The 19,396-nt window shown below is 42.4% G+C and overlaps 1 protein-coding gene and 1 long non-coding RNA gene across 3 annotated transcripts; one reads left to right on the top strand and one right to left on the bottom strand.

Annotated features, from left to right (window-relative positions):
• The first annotated feature begins 126 nt into the window (after positions 1 to 126).
• LOC111931759 (protein mono-ADP-ribosyltransferase PARP14) lies at positions 127 to 17,679 on the top strand. 2 transcript variants are annotated; one of them, XR_015288870.1, is made up of 18 exons: positions 127 to 1,160; positions 1,255 to 1,361; positions 1,449 to 1,482; positions 3,217 to 3,414; positions 3,575 to 3,859; positions 4,752 to 4,988; positions 5,870 to 8,121; positions 9,001 to 9,234; positions 9,511 to 9,732; positions 10,713 to 10,794; positions 11,731 to 11,880; positions 12,401 to 12,463; positions 13,483 to 13,650; positions 14,501 to 14,719; positions 14,819 to 15,406; positions 15,865 to 16,020; positions 16,565 to 16,739; positions 16,962 to 17,679. XR_015288870.1 is itself a non-coding variant. In XM_086896365.1 (18 exons), exons 1-18 carry the CDS (start codon positions 848 to 850, stop codon positions 17,249 to 17,251), a joined length of 5,763 nt encoding a protein of 1,920 aa, XP_086752491.1. In that variant the 5' UTR covers positions 127 to 847; the 3' UTR covers positions 17,252 to 17,679. The 2 variants fall into 2 exon arrangements, 1 of the variants encoding a protein (XP_086752491.1); XM_086896365.1 differs by having other exon boundaries at positions 15,865 to 16,010.
• On the bottom strand, positions 11,953 to 17,092 carry LOC147652284 (uncharacterized). Its single transcript, XR_015288872.1, has 2 exons — positions 16,942 to 17,092; positions 11,953 to 12,970 (listed from the first exon to the last, which is right to left on the bottom strand). It is a non-coding gene; the product is annotated as an uncharacterized LOC147652284 (long non-coding RNA).
• Positions 17,680 to 19,396: the final 1,717 nt, after the last annotated feature.

The raw sequence follows: 19,396 nt of genomic DNA, 5'->3' as shown, positions 1-19,396 counted from the left end.
GTGATGCACAGTACATTTGTTCACCAGCTGCTGACCGATGCCCAGCCTGTCACTGAGAAGCAATCGTCCCCCTCAGCTGCCTGCCCCCCATTTCTATTTCTGAGTGTGATGCTCTATGGGATGGAATATCCCTTTGGACACTTTGGGTCACTTTGGGACACTAGCCATGCTCCTCTGCATCTGCTTGCTCACAGAGCATGGGAGAGCATGTACCTGGGCTAGCTGTGGGGAGGACAGTGCATTAGGAAGTAACAGATAAATCAGTCACCCACCAAGAAACAAAGGCGGCCCCATCGGTCACTTGACAGTGTCTGATGATACCTAGGCTTAGCTGACTGCTGAAAATCTTTAATGACATTTGGTTATTTATCCATTTCTTCAGTGAACATTCAGTGAAGTTAGGGGGGAAAACTTCATTTACCTGCTATTTTAGTATCCCATATTTGGCCAGAAGGGTAAAATACACAACACGAAATAGCTGAAAACTAACCTTTGCAAGGGAAAGTCCTGAGCACTCAGCTGAAAACTTCTCAGCTAGCTGACAAGTTGGTCTGAAGTAAACACTCATTGCAACCTTCCACGGTTGTGGAAGCATGTTTGGCAAAGAATGATGAAAATGGTAATTTTACTTTGCATCATGACTTCATTTGAAAGGGTAAGGCAGGGAGAGCGAGTGTTAGCCAATGGCTAGCCATTATAAGTTCAGGGGCTGAAAACACTGTGACGCTTGGTTCTTGTTCGGCTCTGTGGAGGCACAAGGGACAGAGCAGCCCGGGCGCGCTCCGAGGGCTCCGAGGGCGCTCCCCGTGAGGAGGAGCGGCGGGGCCCGGGGCTCCCGGCCGTCCCGATGGCCCTGGAGGAGGGAGGCCTATTCCTAGCACAGGGCGGAGCCCCGGGCACCTCGGGAAAGCCGCCGGGAAGTGAAACTGAAAGCGGCGGGGAGAGGAGCCGTCGGACAGCCATGGAGGGGCAGCGGCCGTGCGCCTTCCCGCTGCTGGTGCGAGGGGACTGGGGCCCCGCCGAGCCGCCGCCCGCGCTCAGGAAGAAGCTGCTCTGCTACTTCCAGAGCCAGAAGCGTTCGGGCGGCGGCGAGTGCGAGCTGCGGGTCGGGACCGACACCGGGACCGGACACATCCTCGTCTGCTTCGCCTGCCCCGAGGGTGAGCGGCCGGGCCGGATGCTGATAGCGATGCCCGCGGCTCAGACGGGCGGGGGGCGGCCGCGTCCCCTGACCGGTGCCTGTTCTGTTGGCAGTGAGGGAGCGAGTGCTACGCCGGCCGCTCCACGAGCTCGTGTTGGGGTCCGGAGAGCGGCTGTCGCTGCAGGTCACCGCGCTGGCCGCGGGCGGTGACCCCGCGCAGGTGAGGCGGGCGCGGGTGAGGTGGGCGCGGGTCCGGCCGGGCGGGGGAGGGACCGCGGGTGACCGCGCTCCTCTCGTTCCCTTGCAGGAGACGGGACCGGCCGGCGGGACCGAGGCGCCAGGTAGCAGCTGCGGCAGGAGCCGCGGGGTCTCCGGGGCTGGCGAGGCACCGGCCTGCGGAGGAGCGGGGATGGGGGATGCCCGGGCCGGCTGAACGGCGCTGCAGGGCTTTGATTCTCCTCCCAGCTCTCCCCTTAACTTCCCGAATCCCAAACATGATGTAATTCCTAAGGTACAGCCCCCGAACCACATCCCAGGCACCGGACAGACCGACCACGCTATCACGGCTAATACACACACACACACATGCGCACACACATACATACACACACAACTAATCAATACACACACATAGGGCTAATCAATACATACACATACACAGCTAATCAATATGTAGCTATCAGTACATATACAGTATCATATATTGATACCAATAGTACATATCAGCAACCATATATACATGGCTAATACACATGCAGCTCACTGAGCTCTGCTTCAAAGTACCTGCTTGTGCATAGTGGGGTGATTGTGCAGGTGAGGGCTGAGGGCACAGGCTGGAAAAGCAGTTTGTTCAATCTGACCAAGTCTTTTGTTTTCTAATGTAGCTGCATTTCCTCTTGTTCTAAACTAGGAAGTTGAGCAGTCATGCTGAGTCAAACACATCCTGACAGAGGCTCTTCCAGAGGTCCCAGTTTACAAAGGTGCTTTCCTCCTAAACACAGATGTCCTCATCACTATTTATGTTTAGTGCAGCTTTTGTGTGAGGAAAGTGCTGTAGTGCCTGGCAGGACCAGGTAGGACCATGGTAGGACCATGGCAGGACTGCTCATGCTGGTTTATGCAGCATGACTGTGTTCTGACATTATGCCCAAGGCTTCTTGAGCTCAGAGTGTTTCTGTAATCAATTCAACATATAGTTTAAAAAGAGGAATCGATGGAAAGCTATGATTCTGACAGTGTTAAATGAAACTTAATTCAAGTACCCAGCAACTGAGAAACCATTGTCATTTATCTCTAATTAATGAATCCCAGGTGTCTCTTTCCTATCCTTCAGAATAAGAAAACTCCTGTGTTTACTCAGCGGGAGAAGACAGGTGTGTAACTTACCCAGTGGTGACCATTGTATTGCTTCTTTGGTTTTTTGGATTTTTCTCCTGCAGCAGTGCCCTGGTCACACTCGTGGCTTGTGTTGTTTGTCTAACGTAGTGTAGGAATTGTGATCCCGGACTAAAAGAAATAAATGTACTTTTTTCCTTTCTGTGAGTCCCTTTAGAGCCCCCACTTCACTGGCTGCCTCAGACAGGTGAGTGAGTTCCTTAGGGGACAGCAGTGGATGCTGGTCTTTGTCCTGGCTAAGGCTGCCCCTACCCAGACCCTCCCAGCTGCTGCCAGCCTTGATGGGGCAATCCTGTGCCAGAGCATCAGGAGCTGTGTACCCCAGGTACACCTGATTAGCCATGGGAGCCAGCAGATACATACCCCAGATGACCCACAGCAATGTCTGGAACTGTGAATGGGCAGTACTAGTTCCCCTCATTGTGTGTTTGTGAAGAAGCTTTTGTATCTTTTATTTCTGCTGTCCTTGCCTGGTGATGAACTGAAGCATTTCCTCCCTATGTATTGATATGGCAACTCCCACTAGTGATATGCTTAACTTGTTTCAGATTCTTACCCTGTTTTTTTCCCTGACCTTAAGTACGATCTGAACAAAAAGTGTTGTGAAAGCTTGGAAGATAGGAAGCTTGGTTTTTTCTTAACTTTTGCCTAAGGCATTAGGATGTGATTTTTTATTTCAGAATCATGTGAGAAACTGGACACAGAGAAGGCAACCTCTAGGAATTCTCCTATAGTAGTAACTACTGCCTTTGGGGAGGAAATAGAAGATGAGATTTTGGAAATGTACTTTGAAAATAAAAAGAAGTCTGGTGGGGGGGTCATCAAGTCCTTTGTCAAAAAAGATCAGCAAGTGATCATCACCTTTCAGGATGAGCAAGGTAGGTTATGGGTGTTATACTGCTTAAGCTCCCTTTTAAAAATAGGCCTTTGCTGGTGCAGGATCTCTTTGTGGGCATTGCTTCAAGCAGAAATGGTGTATTATTGCTATTGTTTAACACACTACTCTGCTGTGACATCTCTGTTTTTCTGTGGGACTAGATGCCCAAGAAGTTCTGCAAAGAAAGCATCTCTTGGGTAAAATTGATCTGGTTGTGAAGCCGTGGCAAATGGAGACTTCCCAGGAGTCATGCCAAGTGGAGAACTCTGAAGGCTCCCTGCTTCCCACCGCAGTTGTGCTGGAAAATGTGAAGGAGACAACAACAGATTGCATGTTAATTTTGCTGGTAGAGAATGTGAGCGGATTATCAGAGGATGACGGTGACTTCAGTGTGGAAATGATACCTGAGTTATGTGCTGCTGTAGTTACTTTTACTAGAAATATTGGTAAGAAGGAGTCAAGAGTTGAAGCTCTTTCTCATTAGCTACATGTTTTTGTGCATGCATGTGAGTGAGATTAAGCTGGAAGTATTTTCTTTCATATTCTTAAGGTTTGATGATATTGTGTCCTTTTAAAGGAGGATTTACTCTCCTAAAGTTAATGCCATAACATTTATCTGTGAGGTATATAGGCCAGTGCAAGTTAGAGCTAGCTCTGGCTTGGATAGTAAACATAGCAGATAGGACTAAAACCAAACTGTAACTTAAAACAAGCAATGAAGGATGTACTTGGTCTGAGAGCAGATCAATGGTAAAAGCTGTCATTGCAAAAAGCTGCCTTTCAGAGAAGGTGTAGGTTTTTCTGCCTTAGAAATTATTTTTCTCTCAAGTCATGCTCCAGTCCTAAATTTTTGGTGTAGCCTTTAGGAAATATGTAGATCTTTAAGAAATTTAATTATTTTTGCTTGACAGATGGAAAAGTGACTGTCTTTTACTGTGAGGATAACAGGAGGGAAATAGCCAAAATGACAATGTATTTATCATAAAATGGAGAGAATTTGAACCGTTAACTTGTGTCTTATTAGTTGTGTACAAAGCCATAACCCAAAAATGAACCTGATCTTGTTTTCTGCTGGAGTTAAAGAAACCCAGTGACAGTCAGTAGCAAAACTAGTTGCAAATTCTGGCTGCGGTCATTGTAGTCAACAGTTGTGATCAGCCATGAGGGGAATATTAAGTGACAGATACTGAATATGGGGAAAGAAGTAGCTTTGTGGGCAGCTCTGAGCTGATTTTGCAATTCATTGCTTTGATAGTGCACACAGTGATAGTCTGCTAACATCATGGTAGAAAAACAAGCTCTGAGTTTGATCTTTTTTCTTCTCCTTTATCTTTCTAGATGCAGAGGAATTTGCTGAAAAGATTAATCAAAACCACAGAGCAAGGAAACAAAACATCACTGCACGGTGCCTTGAGCAAACAAAATGTGTTCGGGCTGAAAATATACCATCCAACACCCCCAGTGACTATATAACCGTCTACTTTGAAAATGAGAAATACGGAGGTGCACAAAGGGTGGATGTTCAACAGCTGCCTGATGAAGAAGCAGCTATCATTACATTTGGTAACCAAAAAGGTAATGCAGAAATGCAGAGCCCTTATTTCTTTGAGAACCTATCACTTAAAGACCAAAACATGGATTTTCTAGAGAAATGCGTCCTTTGCCCTTGTAAAACGGCAGGTCTGGTGCTTTGCCCACAGGTCTCGTGCTAACTGGAGTGCAGGCTTCAGTTTTGGACCAGCTGGGCATAAGGCATAATTTTTTTTTCATTTTCTAGACAGTTTATTTCATCCAGGCCTTGATCCTTACAGAGTTCAGGTTGCAGTTTGAGTTCTGTGGAGAGTGCACAGCTCTGCAGGCACAGGGGACTTCCTCCATCTACCATGCTGACCACCAGCTGCCCATGGCAACATGTCCCATCTGGCACATCTCAGGACAATTTCTTGGGCAGCTTTTTGGCCCAGAGCAGGTGCTATGGGTTGTCCACTCAGTGGCAGAAAGATGAGTGACTGTGAGAAGTGTAGGGCAAGGGAGAAGTGAAGGAGAGAAATGAAGGGGGGTTGAAGGAAAGAGATGGTCTTTTGGGGGAAAACAGAGGAGCTGTGGTTTGAACTGCTGAGTAATAGCCCAAACAACTGTGGAGCTGGGCACTTCAAATATAGCATATAAGAGGAGTAGAGGCCGAGATTATGCACACCTCCTCCCAGAGGTGGATGCTGTTGTGCTTGACCGTCTCTCTTCAGCTTAGCTTCTGGGATTTAAAATAAGTCTTCAAAAATCTGGAATTATTTCTGTCTGGGAAGGGGAGGAAAGTAATCTAAAAATGTTCTTAAAAATAACTAACATTATTATATAGAAAATACAGTTTTAAAACCCCCAAACAATGAAAAAAATCAAAACAAAAGAGATCTTAAGTGCTGACATTAATAACTTCAGGGACTGTTTGTTTCTTTTAGATGTAGCAAATATCCTGGCAAAGAAGCACTCACTCAACAAAACACCAATCTTTGTCTATCCTTACTACACCTCACTGGAAACGGCTCTATATGGAAAGGAAGGGCCACAGATAAAGAAGCCAGATCCAATTACCTTGCCTCTGGATCCCTATATCTGGAATTATTTGCAAGGAAATAGTAGCTTAATTGAGGCAATAGATCATGAAATGGCGAAGTGTAATTGTGTGCCAATGTGGCCTGATGCTCTCTGTGCAGATCCAAAAATTACTTTGCATCCTTCAGCTATTTTTTCAGAGCGAAAGAGATCAGTATCTCAATTGGCCAAGGCATGGAAAGAAAAAGTTTCCACAGCATTTTCACACAGCATATCAAAATACAAAGCACTTCCTTGTCAAGTAAGCACAGAGGTGTGGGAAACCATTAGTAACAACTTTCCCCATGATGAAGTTCTGATGATTCCACATATTTCCAAGGATTTACATGTTCTAGTAGGGGAAAAAGAAGTTGTGAAGGAGCTTGAACAGGAGCTGAAGCTTCTGATTGAAAAGGCCACCAGAGAAATTGAAAGAAAAAAACAAAGAACTGAACTGAAAGTCGAGACAGTGAGTCCAGGGGAATATGGAATTTTACAGGTAACTGGTCTTGAAGAAAAATTTCGTACAGAGTTCCCAGACTTGAAAATAACGTATGATTATTTTCAGAAGAGCATTAACCTATCTGGACTGCCTGAGGAAGTTTATAAAGTAAAAGGAGAAATTCTTGATTATGTACACAAAATGGTAAAGAAAACAGTTAATATCCACCCTTACATTTTTCAGTTTTTAGAGCATATTGATAATGAAACTCTGTCACAGAGCCTGTTTATATCAAAACAAATTTGTGCCTTTTATGAGCTTGGTGTAGGAGAGATCATCCTGAAAGGGAGTGCTCCTGAAGATCTTCTAAAAGCAGAGGAAGAAATAAAGAAAGAACTGGACCACAAAAGTATTACTTTGGAGGATGAGTCAGTCCTCCTGAAGGAGGAATGGCAGATGCTAGCCAAGGAAAACTGCTGTAATGTAGCAATCACTCAGGCAGAGACTCAGATCATGATTACTGGTTTTTCTGAAGCAGTAGCAAAAGCCTTTGAGGAACTTTCCAACTTTATAGATGAAAACACGCAGGTGCAAAGGGTCATTGAAGGAAAACCGATGGCAGTCATGAAGTTTTTTGAGAAAGAGAAGGTCGATGACTGGGCTGCCTTAGAAAAAAAATGCGTGAAAGTTGACTTTAGCACGCAGAAAAACTGTGGAGTTATATCCTTGAGTGGGCCGAAGACAAAAGTGTTGGAGGGAGTCAGCTTAGTTGAGGGAATTCTGTCTGGCCTGCATTTTAAGCGTATGGTAATTGACTTGCCAGGAGCTAAGGCATATATAAAAGAGCAAGCACACCTTTTGGCCCCCCATGTAAAACATGTGTTCAAGTGTTTAGTCCTACTGGAAGAGCAGCCAGAAGAGCAGCTGGAAGGACAGAAAGAACGTAGTAGCAGAGGCAAGCTCTATATGCAGGTGACCATGGGTGAAACTGTAATAGCACTTTATAAAGGTGACTTGTGCACTCACCCTGTTGATGTTGTGGTGAACGCATCTAATGAAGACCTAAAACACATTGGTGGCCTTGCTGACGCCCTGTCAAGAGCAGCTGGCCCAGCACTGCAAGAGGAATGCGATGAGCTGGTGAGGAAGCTCGGGAATTTGCACCCTGGTGACGCAGTGATCACACGTGCCGGGAAACTGCCCTGCAAGAACGTCATTCACGCTGTTGGGCCCAGGTGGAGCAAGGAGAAATCAGAAATGTGCATGAACTTGTTGAGGAAGACAGTGAAAAATTGTTTAAAAGTAGCTGAAACACACAAGCATCGTTCCATTGCTCTGCCTGCTATAAGTGGAGGGATTTTTGGCTTCCCACTGAAACTGTGTACTTATTTGATTGTATCCTCCATCAAGGAGACCTTGGAACAATCCAAGGGGAACAGCAGCTTGAAGGAGGTTCATCTTGTGGGTTTTGCACAGGATAACATTGAGGCTTTCAGCAAGGCATTTAGACAAGTGTTTTCAGATTCTTCACCTTTCTACAAGTCACTGCATCATATCAGTACAGTTCCTCAACCTAGGCAGAGGAAAGCTTTTCAGCATATTAAGAACTTCCCTTTCATAACAACTCAGGAAGGCCTTAACATCATGCTGCAAACAGGAAGCATTGAAGATGCTACAGTAAGTGTTCTAAATTATCTCATATTGAAATATCAAATGGGTTCTTCTGTGTCTGTTTTAAAAACTAACCAACACGATACCAATATCATGGGTGAGCACCAGCATGAAACATACCAGTGCAGCTGGTATTGCACTTCCTGTGGAGAACCAGTGACATTAATTGATTCCCAGTTGTCTCCTGCACTGAATTTCTGTTAGCTGGGATTCTGTTACTGGGATCACCAATACTGGAAGCAGCTGCATCCAGGACCCTTCCTGTAATGGTCTGCAGAACCTCTGAGGAGTGGATGCTTCCCACATCTTGTGCATGCAGCTCCTCCAGTTGGCCAGGGCAGAATATATGTTAAAATGTATATAGGGGCTCTTCCTGAGGAGCTAAATACAGGGTTTTACACAATCTTCAGTGCCCTTTGTATTTCTCTCATTCAAAAGTTACTGCTTTTCTCACTTCTTTCTCCTTAGATTATCCCCAGTCCTGTTGTCTTCAGCATCTGCTTGTCCCCCTAAACCAGCCATGGGAGGCCCTGCCTACCTCAGTGAACTCAGATTTTGGTCTGCAAGTCTCTCTCATTTGAGAACAAACTTGCACAAATGTTTTTCAAATGGAGGTAGAACGAATAAATGAGGAATGCGGAATTGTTATATTTCTCCCTTTAGGCTGAAATTAATGTCATTGTTAACTCAGTTTTGTGTTTCTTTGGGCAGGCTCATGATATTAGAATTGAGCATAATTGCTGGTTAATTCCAAAACGTTGCTTGCTCTGGTTGCTGTCTGAAAAGTTTACCTTGTAAACTATCAGGCAGACTGTATTTGATTATCCAATGCAAAATTTAAATTTGATACTTACAAGCTAGAGTTTTTGCTTGTGTGTTTTTCAGACATCCATTGTTGTTGTCAGTGTTGGCAAAGATCTCCAGCTTGACAAAGGGCCTCTTGGTAAAGCTTTGCTAAGCAAGGCAGGGCCAATGCTTCAGACAGAATTAAAAAAAGAAGGTGGAGGAAGAACACCTGAGGAAGGATCTGTGTTGAAAACTAAAGGTTACAATCTGGCTTGCAGTGTTGTGCTTCATGCTGTGGTACCTATGTGGTCCCAGAAAAACAGTCCTTCAAAGGTAAAAGGATTTTTATTTGCCTAAATTTTTGTGGGATTTATAGTGTGTTTAATGCCATTTTCCTTTGAAATGGGGGACAGTGTCAGAGAAGATGAGAGAGTTTGACTCATCCTTTTTTAACTGTGGGCCAATCCCTTGTTGACTTATAAATTCCATGTGAATTCCTTGTGTATGGAATTAATTATATTTTAATACCAAGATAGCTGAAAGGGAAAATGTTTTATTACACATACTGTAAAAACCTCCAGTAACTGAAAAAATAATTGTGCTTTACAGGTCTTGGGTGACATAATCACAAAATGCCTGGAGATTGCTGAAGAACTGTCTTTGAAATCAATCACTTTCCCAGCAATTGGTACAGGGAATTTAGAATTTCCAAGATCTGTTGTTGCTAAATTGTTGTTTGACAAAGTGTTTGAATTCAGTGGTAAAAACAGAGTCAATTCTCTTGAAGAAGTTTACTTTCTGTTGCACACAAAAGACACAGCTAATATTCAGGTGAGTTACTGTGGTTTCCTGTATTACAGTATGGTGTATCTGAGTCTGTCTCATGATACTTGGCTATCTGATGATCTTCAAAGACTCTGCAAGGTGCTTGTTCTTAAACTAAAGAAAAGGTTTGCTGACTTTCATCTATACTGAATGTTCTCTTTTTCATTCTACCTCCCTTGGTCACCCACATACCAAGTACAGTCCTGCTCCCTTCCTGTCCTTTTCTGTTTCCTGGGAATAATGCATACAAAAGTGTAATTACTCTTTATCTCATGAACTCACCTAATTCTTCAGTCTGTAGGTCAGACAAGTTTGCTGTAACTCCCGCTTCAGTGCCTGCAACCTTGGAAAAAAGCTGTGCTTTTAAATGGAGTGCTGGTGTCCTTTTAGGAGGAATCATTGTGCTAGGATTGTTGTGCTGGTAAACTTCTTCAGTAGAAACACACAAGTATTCTCCATCTCCCTCTCTTCAGTGTCCCATTAGCATAAATTTTCTATATCCACACTCAGGTTACTCATTTCACTCCAAAGGAGAGCCATCACACTGTGAATTCATGTCCAGATAAGTGTTTCTACATCTGTTGCCTTCTGTACTTTGTGCAAGAGCTAATACATTTTGAAAGGCTAAACTTGAAGGCTGCTGCATCAAAGCCTGAACCGTTGTGCATAGAGAAGGGTGGCATTACCTGTAAGAGCTGAGCTAGTGTGAAGTACTCACTCACTGTAAGGATGCCTTCTGCTGCTGTATCCCTGTGGAATGGTAACTGGGGCTTTAACTCAGGCATTTTTGATTCTGTGTGTTGCTCACACTGAACAGCCTTGCTCTCTGAGAACAACATCTGTCAGGACTTGCCATCAGCATTGTGGCAGATGACGTTAAGTAGTTTGCATTTAGCTCTTTCTAAATGTTTTTAGCTTTGCTTTCAAACCTTTATTTTGACTGTGTAAAGACTTCTACAGGGGTTGATCGTGATTTCATTCTCTAGGAATTTTCAGATGAATTTGAAAACAGGTCTGTAGCTGTTAAAGTGCAGAAGCCTTCTCCAAATGACGCTAGCCAAAGCACAGGTAAGGTTTATTCACAGAAGCTTTGTGCCTACTGCTTTTTTTTTTATTTTTTTCAAGTATTCTAGGGAATGCATTCATTATGGATATTTAGGTACTTGCTTGGTGAGCATGTCATTCCCAAAGTCTGAGTGGCTGCTGTAAAGACAATATTTTCAGGCAGAGTGTCTGTTATGTCTGAAATAGTGATAGAGATGCTAAGAAAACAAGTGTTCCTGTGATTCCTTATCTGGGTAGTGCCCCTGCAAACTGGAACAGCAGAAGCTATAAGGTCTCAAGGGCATAAGCAATGCTTTTACTTTTATTGCTGCAGCAGTAGATTAAGCTGTGAACAAGTCTTTCTCTATCCTGGGAAGGCAGGTGAGATAGTGGTTATGTGTGTTAAAGTGCTCTCTTTGAAATACTCTTAAATTTTTTTATGTATTCAGATGAATAGAAAAACCAAACTGAAAAGTCTTGGGTATTATCCATCTTAATGGAACTGCAGCCTGTAGAAAAATGAGTTGCGTGTTGAAAACTTAATTATGATTTTACAAATAACATATGGATAAAAAGTTCCACCTTTTCAAGAAATAGAGAGCCTGCCTGGAAACTCTGTGAGACACAGGAGCAAAAGAGTGAAACTTAGAGTTTGTTTCTCTCTCACATTTGAGTTTTGCAATAATAAAATGTCACTAAGTAGTGTCTGCATACCAGATGTGCAGCAAAATACATTTTCCCTGCCATCCTGCCATGACAGAAATGATGGAAATGAGTGCAGGTTGAGTACAGACTCCTGTGAGAAGGAATGATTTTCAGTTTGTATGGCAGGCAGTCCTTTTCACAGGCTGAGTCTGTACCCAGACTGTGATCTCTGTAGGTGTTGTAACCAAGAAAAAGTCCCTTATCTTTTACATCATCACTTCCTTCTGCTCAGGGTCTGTATTTCTTTCCCTGCAGCTTTTTCTGCTATTTCTTCAGCCTCAGCACACAATGAGCCTGAAATGACAATTGGCTCCATTGTGTTCCGGGTGGCAGAAGGTGATATTACCAAGGAGGAGGGAGATGCCATTGTAAACATAACAAACCAAACCTTCAACCTTAAAACAGGTATTTTAATTGATACTATGTGGGAAGGAAGTATGTGTGCTTGGAAGGGCTGGGAAAGAAGAGGAGCAAGTATTTTTCTTCAATGCTTTAAAGCCTTTTATTTGTTTCACAATTTAGTTTCTGTTTTGCTTCTTAGGGTACAAAATTTCAATGAGAAAGTGTCTGAAACTATTCACTTGTTAATCTATGTTATAGGACAGCATGTTTAAGACTCCCTTGCAGAGAGGAAAACCAATATTTTTTTTATATATATATAATCTTTTTATAGAACACCTCTCAGACTAAAGGAGAAGACAAACCTCAGTGAGGTTTTGACCTTAGTGAAACTTGTCAGGTACTCAAAACATCAATTTGAATTGAAAAGCACATAAGGCTAAAATTTTGGTTGCAGTGTTTTTCATTTATAATCTGTAATGTTATCAGAATCGAGATATTTTAGATGTGATAAGGCATACAGTTCTGCCTCAGATGTGACTTTAAGAACAGTAACAGTGGATTCATGTTGGTCTTTTCTTTTAAGGTGTCTCCAGAGCAATCCTGAGTGGTGCTGGAAAAGCAGTTGAAAATGAATGTGGTATACTAGGTATAGTACAACATTTCTGACCTTTCCAAAGGTGTTAATCCATAGCAGGGAATCTCTTGGAATACTTACTCAGTACTGACTACTGTAGTTCCATCTGTATTATGCACTGTTTTCATCAGTTAAATGTGGTATTTGTAAAACATCTAATGAGGGAAGGGGAGGAAAAATCTTCAAAAAGGAGACAGCTTCTAAGCATAAAGATCCAAATCTATTAGTTATTCCAGTAAAGATTTCTATGATATAAAACAAATCAACATCAAACAGAGCCGTGAGCAAGGGGTGACGCTGGCAAAAATGTTAATAGAGAAACCACCTCTCACTGGAAACAAATGTGTAGCTGCAGCTCCCTTTGTTATTTCTCAGTGAGATGTTTCCTGTTGGCCTAACCAGTAACTCACTACCACATCCTCTAGGTGACTGCCTTTCAGTTGTGTTCCTGTGTTCAGCTGGGTTCCTGCTTCAGAAGGGGCATTTATTTGTAGGCCAAATCCAGCTGTTGGACAGCAGCTATAATGAAAGAGGAGTAAAGATGGATGAGTACGTGATTTAAAATGCCAGAAAATAAGGCAAGTGGGAAATATGCAGTTTGGAGGTCAGCTTGGAAGACCAGTCAAAGGGAAAGAATTATGTGGAAGAGATCCAAGGTGAACAAGCTTCTCTTGAACAGGCCAAGAGAGTAATTTGGGCTAGGTGGCCTGCAGGTAGATGGCATACTTATTTGTGTGTGTGTGAAGACAGAGTGCCAGTCTGCATGAAATTCTACGAGTTTACTGAGCAAACCTGACAAATAAAGGCACACACTAAATTTATTTGCCAAAGGAGGCAAATATTTTACAAAACTAAAATGAGTTCTTGTGCCTTGGAAGTGAAAATTGAGCGATGGGGTTGCTTGCTTTATGGAAGGAGACACAAAGCTTATCCTGGGGCGTGTTTGTCACCATTTCTTGTTTCCTAATGAGGACTAGTACACATCTATATTGGGGATAATTGTTGATTATTTTCTCCTACTTACATTTCAGCCCAGCAAACTGGCAACAACTATATCATCACCCATTCAGGAAATCTGCCATGCAAAAAAATAATTCATTTTGTTTACCGAGATGATATCAGGTCCCTGGTTTCCCAGGTGCTCCAGGAGTGTGAACTGCGGCAGTATACCTCTGTCACCTTCCCAGCAATTGGAACAGGTCTGTGCCTCCCTTTTCTGAAAAGGGTTTAGTGCATGTGATTCAGCTGATCTCAGGGCTCAAGTGATGAGTTTGATTTATCTGGAGAGGTTATTATTTGGTGAAAATATATTTGGAAATATGCAGTCTTTAAAAATGTTATTAGAGGCTTATGAAAGCTAGAAAGCTTCTCTGCATCTAAAGAGCATGAGTTTTCTAAAGCCAGCACTTCCTTGCTAACAGGGATTGAAAGGTAAGTGCTTGCTGAAGAATGTGCAGCCTGGTATGTGTGGGCAGCTCATCAGAGAATAGCCAGCGATCTACTTCTCCATTGCTGAGATCAGTAGATGATGGAGCTCTGGCCAGCAGCTGCACAAGTAGTGTTGATACAGATGGAACATGAACCTGTCAAAAAGCCCAGATTGTCCCTTTTTCTTCTCTTGTTATTTTCAGTTAGTTTGATAGAAATCCCTGGAATTGGAGAATCCAGAACTGTACCACATGCATGTGGAAATCTCTTGTATGAATAAAACTAGGCTCATATTTTGTGCAAGGAATGGACTAGTGGGCCACTGAGCAGCAGGCCTGTGGCCTATTAGTTACCCAAGCTGTCTCATCTACATCATAACCTGACTGGTTGCCAAGCCAACAATAGGAAACTTCCATTTTTCCCTTGCTGGAAAGGTGGTCCCCAACTTTCTTTTCCTGATAAATAGAAACCTTTCTTAATTGCCAGCCTGACGTTGTTCTCAACCTGTTCGTAATCCAGGTGATTGTGGGTATGTTCATAGCTGTTCTTTTAAAGATGTTTTAATCATCTGTAACAGTTACTGACACTTTCTAGAGCAAAATATCTGCAACTTTTTTTCAGGAGAGGCACGCCGCAATCCAGCTGAGGCAGCTGACAACATGATAGATGCAGTAATTGACTTTGCAAAAAGGAATACGGCTACATCTGTGAAAATGATTAAAGTTGTCATCTTTCAGCCACATCTGATGAGTGTGTTCCAAGCAAGCATGCAGAAAAGAGAAAAGTCTACTGCAACACGAATCAAATCGTTGGTTTCCAAGGCATATCACATGGGTAGATGTAAGTAGACATCACTTAAGTACAGATTATAGATCAATCTGTTTAGCACCAGCTAATAAAGAATAATATTAATGACAATATTTATGTGTTTCAATGTAGCACTCTGGAGCTCTGAGAAACATTCCCCAAAGGCAAAAACCAAAGTGGTTTTGGAAAAGAAAATTGATCTGGCTGTTGTGCAGATTTGTGGTGAAAATGAAAAAGAAGTGGAAGAAGCTGAAAAGTGGCTGAGAAGTGCAATTTCAAGAGAACAATCTCAAACAGAAATTGTAGATGAATCTATCTCTCATTTTGGTGAAGAAGAGAGTGAAGAACTAGATGACCTACAAAAGAAATTAAAAATTGTTCTTGACTTGAAGAGTACCTCTATTGAAATTTCAGGGGTTACAAAAGATGTCTGCCTGGCTTCTTTAGCTGTTCAAAAAATGATCCTCAGGGTAAAAGCTGCTAAAGAGGTCCAGGCAAAACTTTTACAAGATTCAGTTGAATGGAAATATTTTGAAAAAGATTCTTATGTGCCCTTCAACAGTCTCACAAATGCAGAGTTGGAAAATGCTTACAAGGGAAAGCGGAAAACTACTGAAGTCACCATTGGTGAGCAAATATACGCAGTGGATATGGAACGTAAGACTGCTGTGGATACCCAAGGAAGACAGATATCCATTATACGGATTGACAAATCTGAAGGTGAGTAAAAGCATCTTGACAGACTGATCTTCTATGTGAAAACCTGGTTGCATCCAGTAAGAGAAAGGAGAAGGGAATGATGAGAATATTTAAATTATATGTTAGGAGCTTTGTGCAGATACTTTTCTGGAGAATGTAGAAAGGAATCAAATTGGGAAATAAAAGAACTTAGCAGCTATTTAAAATACTTTGAGAAGAGAGTAATGCATTCTGATGTTCTTAACAGGCTTACTAGCAATAATTTTCTTGTAGCAATTGTCATTCTAGATCTCAGCTCACTTCTCTTTTTGAGCTGTGCCCTCTTCTATTTACTACTGGTCCTTTACAATACAAGGAGATACCTCTTTCTGAGTCATCCATAAGCAAGATGTATGGATTTCTAGAAGCATTTGTAGCAGGCCATGTTTCATTTTAAGCAGGGGATTTGGCTGAGTATGATTGATTGTATTCTTCTGCAGATCAAAAGTCAACAGTGCTCCCTCAGATGTGGGACCATATGGAAAATGAGCGACTCAAAATAGTGGAACTAAAACCAGACTCAACAGAGTATAAAGATGTGCAAGAAAGATTTCTGCAGACCTGTCAGTTATTCAAAATTGAAAAGGTAAAAGCAGGTAATCTTTTCTGAGCATAAATAACTTGATGGCAAGTGATGAAGGATACTGATAGCAACAGAAAAAGAAATTCCCCTGGGATTTCTCAAGTTGGACAAGTCTTTCTGGCTGTCACTAACTTTATTCAGCTTTAATCAGTTTAATGTTGCAGTTGCAGTATTGCAGCTCTTAAGCAGTCACTTCTTCAACTCCAGGGGAGAGTGCTCTTCCTTGGAATGTTTTTTTGCTGTAGCAGAGCACATCTTTTGCCCACATAACCCATGTGTACTGTGCAGGCTCAGCAGGCATCTATGGCCTGGAAACCTGTGAAAAGCTCCTGTATTGTTTCCCAGGAAGTGTTTGTCTCGTGTTTTGGGCCAGGTTCTGCTATCTGCCATGCCAAAGTGTGGAAGGATCTGACTAACTTATTTATTTAATCATCTGGTATATGTGCATTGAAGCTAGATGGTAATCTTGGAAGAAGATTGAATGATTGATATGCTAATTTTTTGTGACATAAACCTACCCACTTGATTTCTTTCTGTCTTACTTTCAAACCTCACAGATTGAGAGGGTACAGAACCTATATCTCTGGAAAAACTACCAAATAAAAAAGTGTGAAATGGATAAAAAAAACGGTGGCAGAAATAATGAGAGGCTTCTGTTTCATGGGACGAGTCAGGAGTCATTAATCTTTATTAACAACCATGGATTTAACCGGAGCTTTGCTGGAATGCATGGTAATGTAACTTTCAAAACAACTTCCATTTTCCTGTATAGGGCTAGGACTGATTTGCCATGCCATGTATAGCCCTACCTTGTATGCAGAATTATTTATTTTGTTTTGTCTCCCTATTGCAAATAAAAAGCAGAGTTGTCCAGAGATTCACAGGCTCTGAAGGTGGCAGATAAGGAATTGCTGCTATTGAAACACTCACAAACCTTTGCTTTTCTGACTACAGCTGCAAACTTCGGAAACGGAACATACTTTGCTGTTAACGCCAGCTATTCTGCCAACGACCTTTACTCCAGACCAGATGTGAATGGGAGGAAGTACATGTACTTGGCCCGAGTCCTTGTCGGAGAATATTCTCTGGGGAAAAAAGGATCAATTACTCCAGCACAAAAAAATATGAGCAACTCTGTAGATCTGTTTGATAGTTCAACAGATAACATGCGCCAGCCATCCATGTTCATTATTTTTAATGATATTCAAGCTTACCCAGAATACCTTATCACTTTCACTAAGTAAGTGTTTCGATTGCAGCCACAACTGCATGTCTTTCAGCCTTTATGGAGTTTTAGGATGGAAACACCTGTAACAAAACACACAACAAAAATAATAAGGAATTGTGTCAAATTAAATAGTCTTGATTTAAACAATCTCTGGCAATTTCTGATCCCCCTGAAGCTTGTTTACACTTGGAGCAGCTGAACGTATTAACACTCAAGCACAATATTGTACTGCAATCCTCTTTCAGATTCTATAGAGAGCCTTTGTACTGTATCAGCCTTTCCACACAGCCTTAGGGCCTTCCTAATTGCTGGTGGGGAATTGGAAGGGATAATGCAGCCATGGACTGTTCAGTGTGGCATTTCTGATGCCTTCTTACACTCTGTGACAATCTCATAACGAATTATGTTAGAGCAGTTTTCAATAAATCAAACAGTTGTACTTAATGCCTTGTGTTTGTCTAAACCTGTTTGAACATTTAACATTGTTTTTTAACCAATGAACTTCAATGAACTTGACATTACAGGTAGGGATTGACTTGTTTTTAATACAGCACCCCTAACTTTGAAAAGCCCTTGTCTCCTCTCAATGTATTGGGTTTGAATTACTTGGTTGTATGATTAAGAAAAAAATTCTTCCAATGACTTCTTTGCATAGTTAGTTAGTTTACTGTTAAGTTAAAGTTTTACCATAGGTTGGTGTGTCTGTATGAGCACTGTAGGTTAACTGTGGCCAAAGGACACCTTTTCTAGGGAAGGTGGTGTGAAATAATATGAATCTGCAAGTATCTCAGCAGAGCCATAAACCTCAGGCAGTGCATTTGCACCCATCCCATCATTCCTTCTGTGACAGCGCTAGAACCGCTCCCTTTGGATTATTTTGCTTTTTACTGTGTCAGTTTTCTAGCCACTGAAAATTGCTGACTGTTGAAATCAAGTGTGTTGAAATTAATTTAACCTTGAGCTGGAAGTCAAGGTTCTGGAATGGGGCCAAAAATAAGTTTTGGTTGTACAGTGAATAATGCCCGTAACAAATACTGTGGCCAGTGGTTCATCAGCATGCCAGGAGCCAGAGGAGATGGCTCCAGGTGCTTCATTGCTGCTGATGGGTCACTGGTACCAGTGTGACCATTCTCTCCAGGAGCCAGTACTGCATCAGGTCTCAGTTTCCCCGGCACCAAGGGAAGACACCAAGGTGTTTTTTCATCAGTGCTTGCATTACAGGTGCCTAGGGCATCAAGCCTGGAGCAGAATTCTGTCACCCTGGGCTTTGTGCAGGTCCTGAGTGACAGAAGCTGCATTTCCAAATGGGTTTATTCTAACAGGCAAAGGCCAGAGGCAGGAGCATACAAAGGGACCAAGAATTATTGAACAGCCTGAATTGGAAGGGATCCACAAGGATCATCAAGTCCAGCTTCTGGCCCTGCATAGCACATCCCCACGAGTCACACCAGGTGCCTGAGAGCATTGTCCAAATACTTTTTGAATGGTGTCAGGCTTGGTGCTAAGACCACTTTATTAGGAAGCCAGTGCACAACCACTCGCTGAGTGAAGAACTTTTTCCTGATAGCCAACCTAAATCTCCCCTGACACAACTTATTCCACTCTGATCTTGTTCCTGGCAGCAATGATGCAAAACATGGAATATGTAAAAATTTCTATAAGGAACCATGTTCTTTGGTGAATAAATCTTTTTTATTGTACAAAGATCTTTTTGATCTTTGTACACTTTCAAGTTTAATAAACAAGAAAGGAGATTTCATCCAATAAATGGGTAGCTAGCAAGTAAGCTCTAACTGATGTCCAGGTGTCAGGAGAACATATTGCTTGTTAGTAGAAATGCCTTGCTAAGGTTTAGGGCTCAACATGTTTCAGTGATTTGAGACTTAGGAGGAAGTTAACAAATCTTGCGAAGAATGATTTACCACTGATAGCGGGGACAAAGAATGCAGAATTTACAGGCCACAAGGACATTGGTAGAAGCCCCAAGATGAGAAAGAAACTAATAAAGATAACTCGGGAAGCATGCTGAGTCAGCTCTTACTGGGTTAAGGTAGTTCCAGCAAGGGGAGATTGTGATCACCAACTCATGGTCCACTGAGTCAAGAAACCCACTGACCCAAAAGAAGAGAAACACTGAGCCTGTGATCTAATTGTCTTGAGA

The sequence above is a fragment of the Cyanistes caeruleus genome, chromosome 7, assembly GCF_971803275.1.
Source record: "Cyanistes caeruleus chromosome 7, bCyaCae1.hap1.1, whole genome shotgun sequence".
Lineage (NCBI taxonomy): Eukaryota > Metazoa > Chordata > Aves > Passeriformes > Paridae > Cyanistes > Cyanistes caeruleus.
Note: the sequence above shows the minus strand (reverse complement) of the source record. Positions and strands in the feature narration are given on the sequence as shown.

Excerpts from the sequence above, each read along its gene's own strand:
- LOC111931759 (XM_086896365.1), top strand. The coding sequence starts at position 848 with ATGGCCCTGGAGGAGGGAGGCCTATTCCTAGCACAGGGCGGAGCCCCG. Across the intron at positions 1,362-1,448 it reads CGGGCGGTGACCCCGCGCAG|GAGACGGGACCGGCCGGCGG; the intron begins GTGAGGCGGGCG and ends GTTCCCTTGCAG. Across the intron at positions 8,122-9,000 it reads GAAGCATTGAAGATGCTACA|ACATCCATTGTTGTTGTCAG; the intron begins GTAAGTGTTCTA and ends TGTGTTTTTCAG.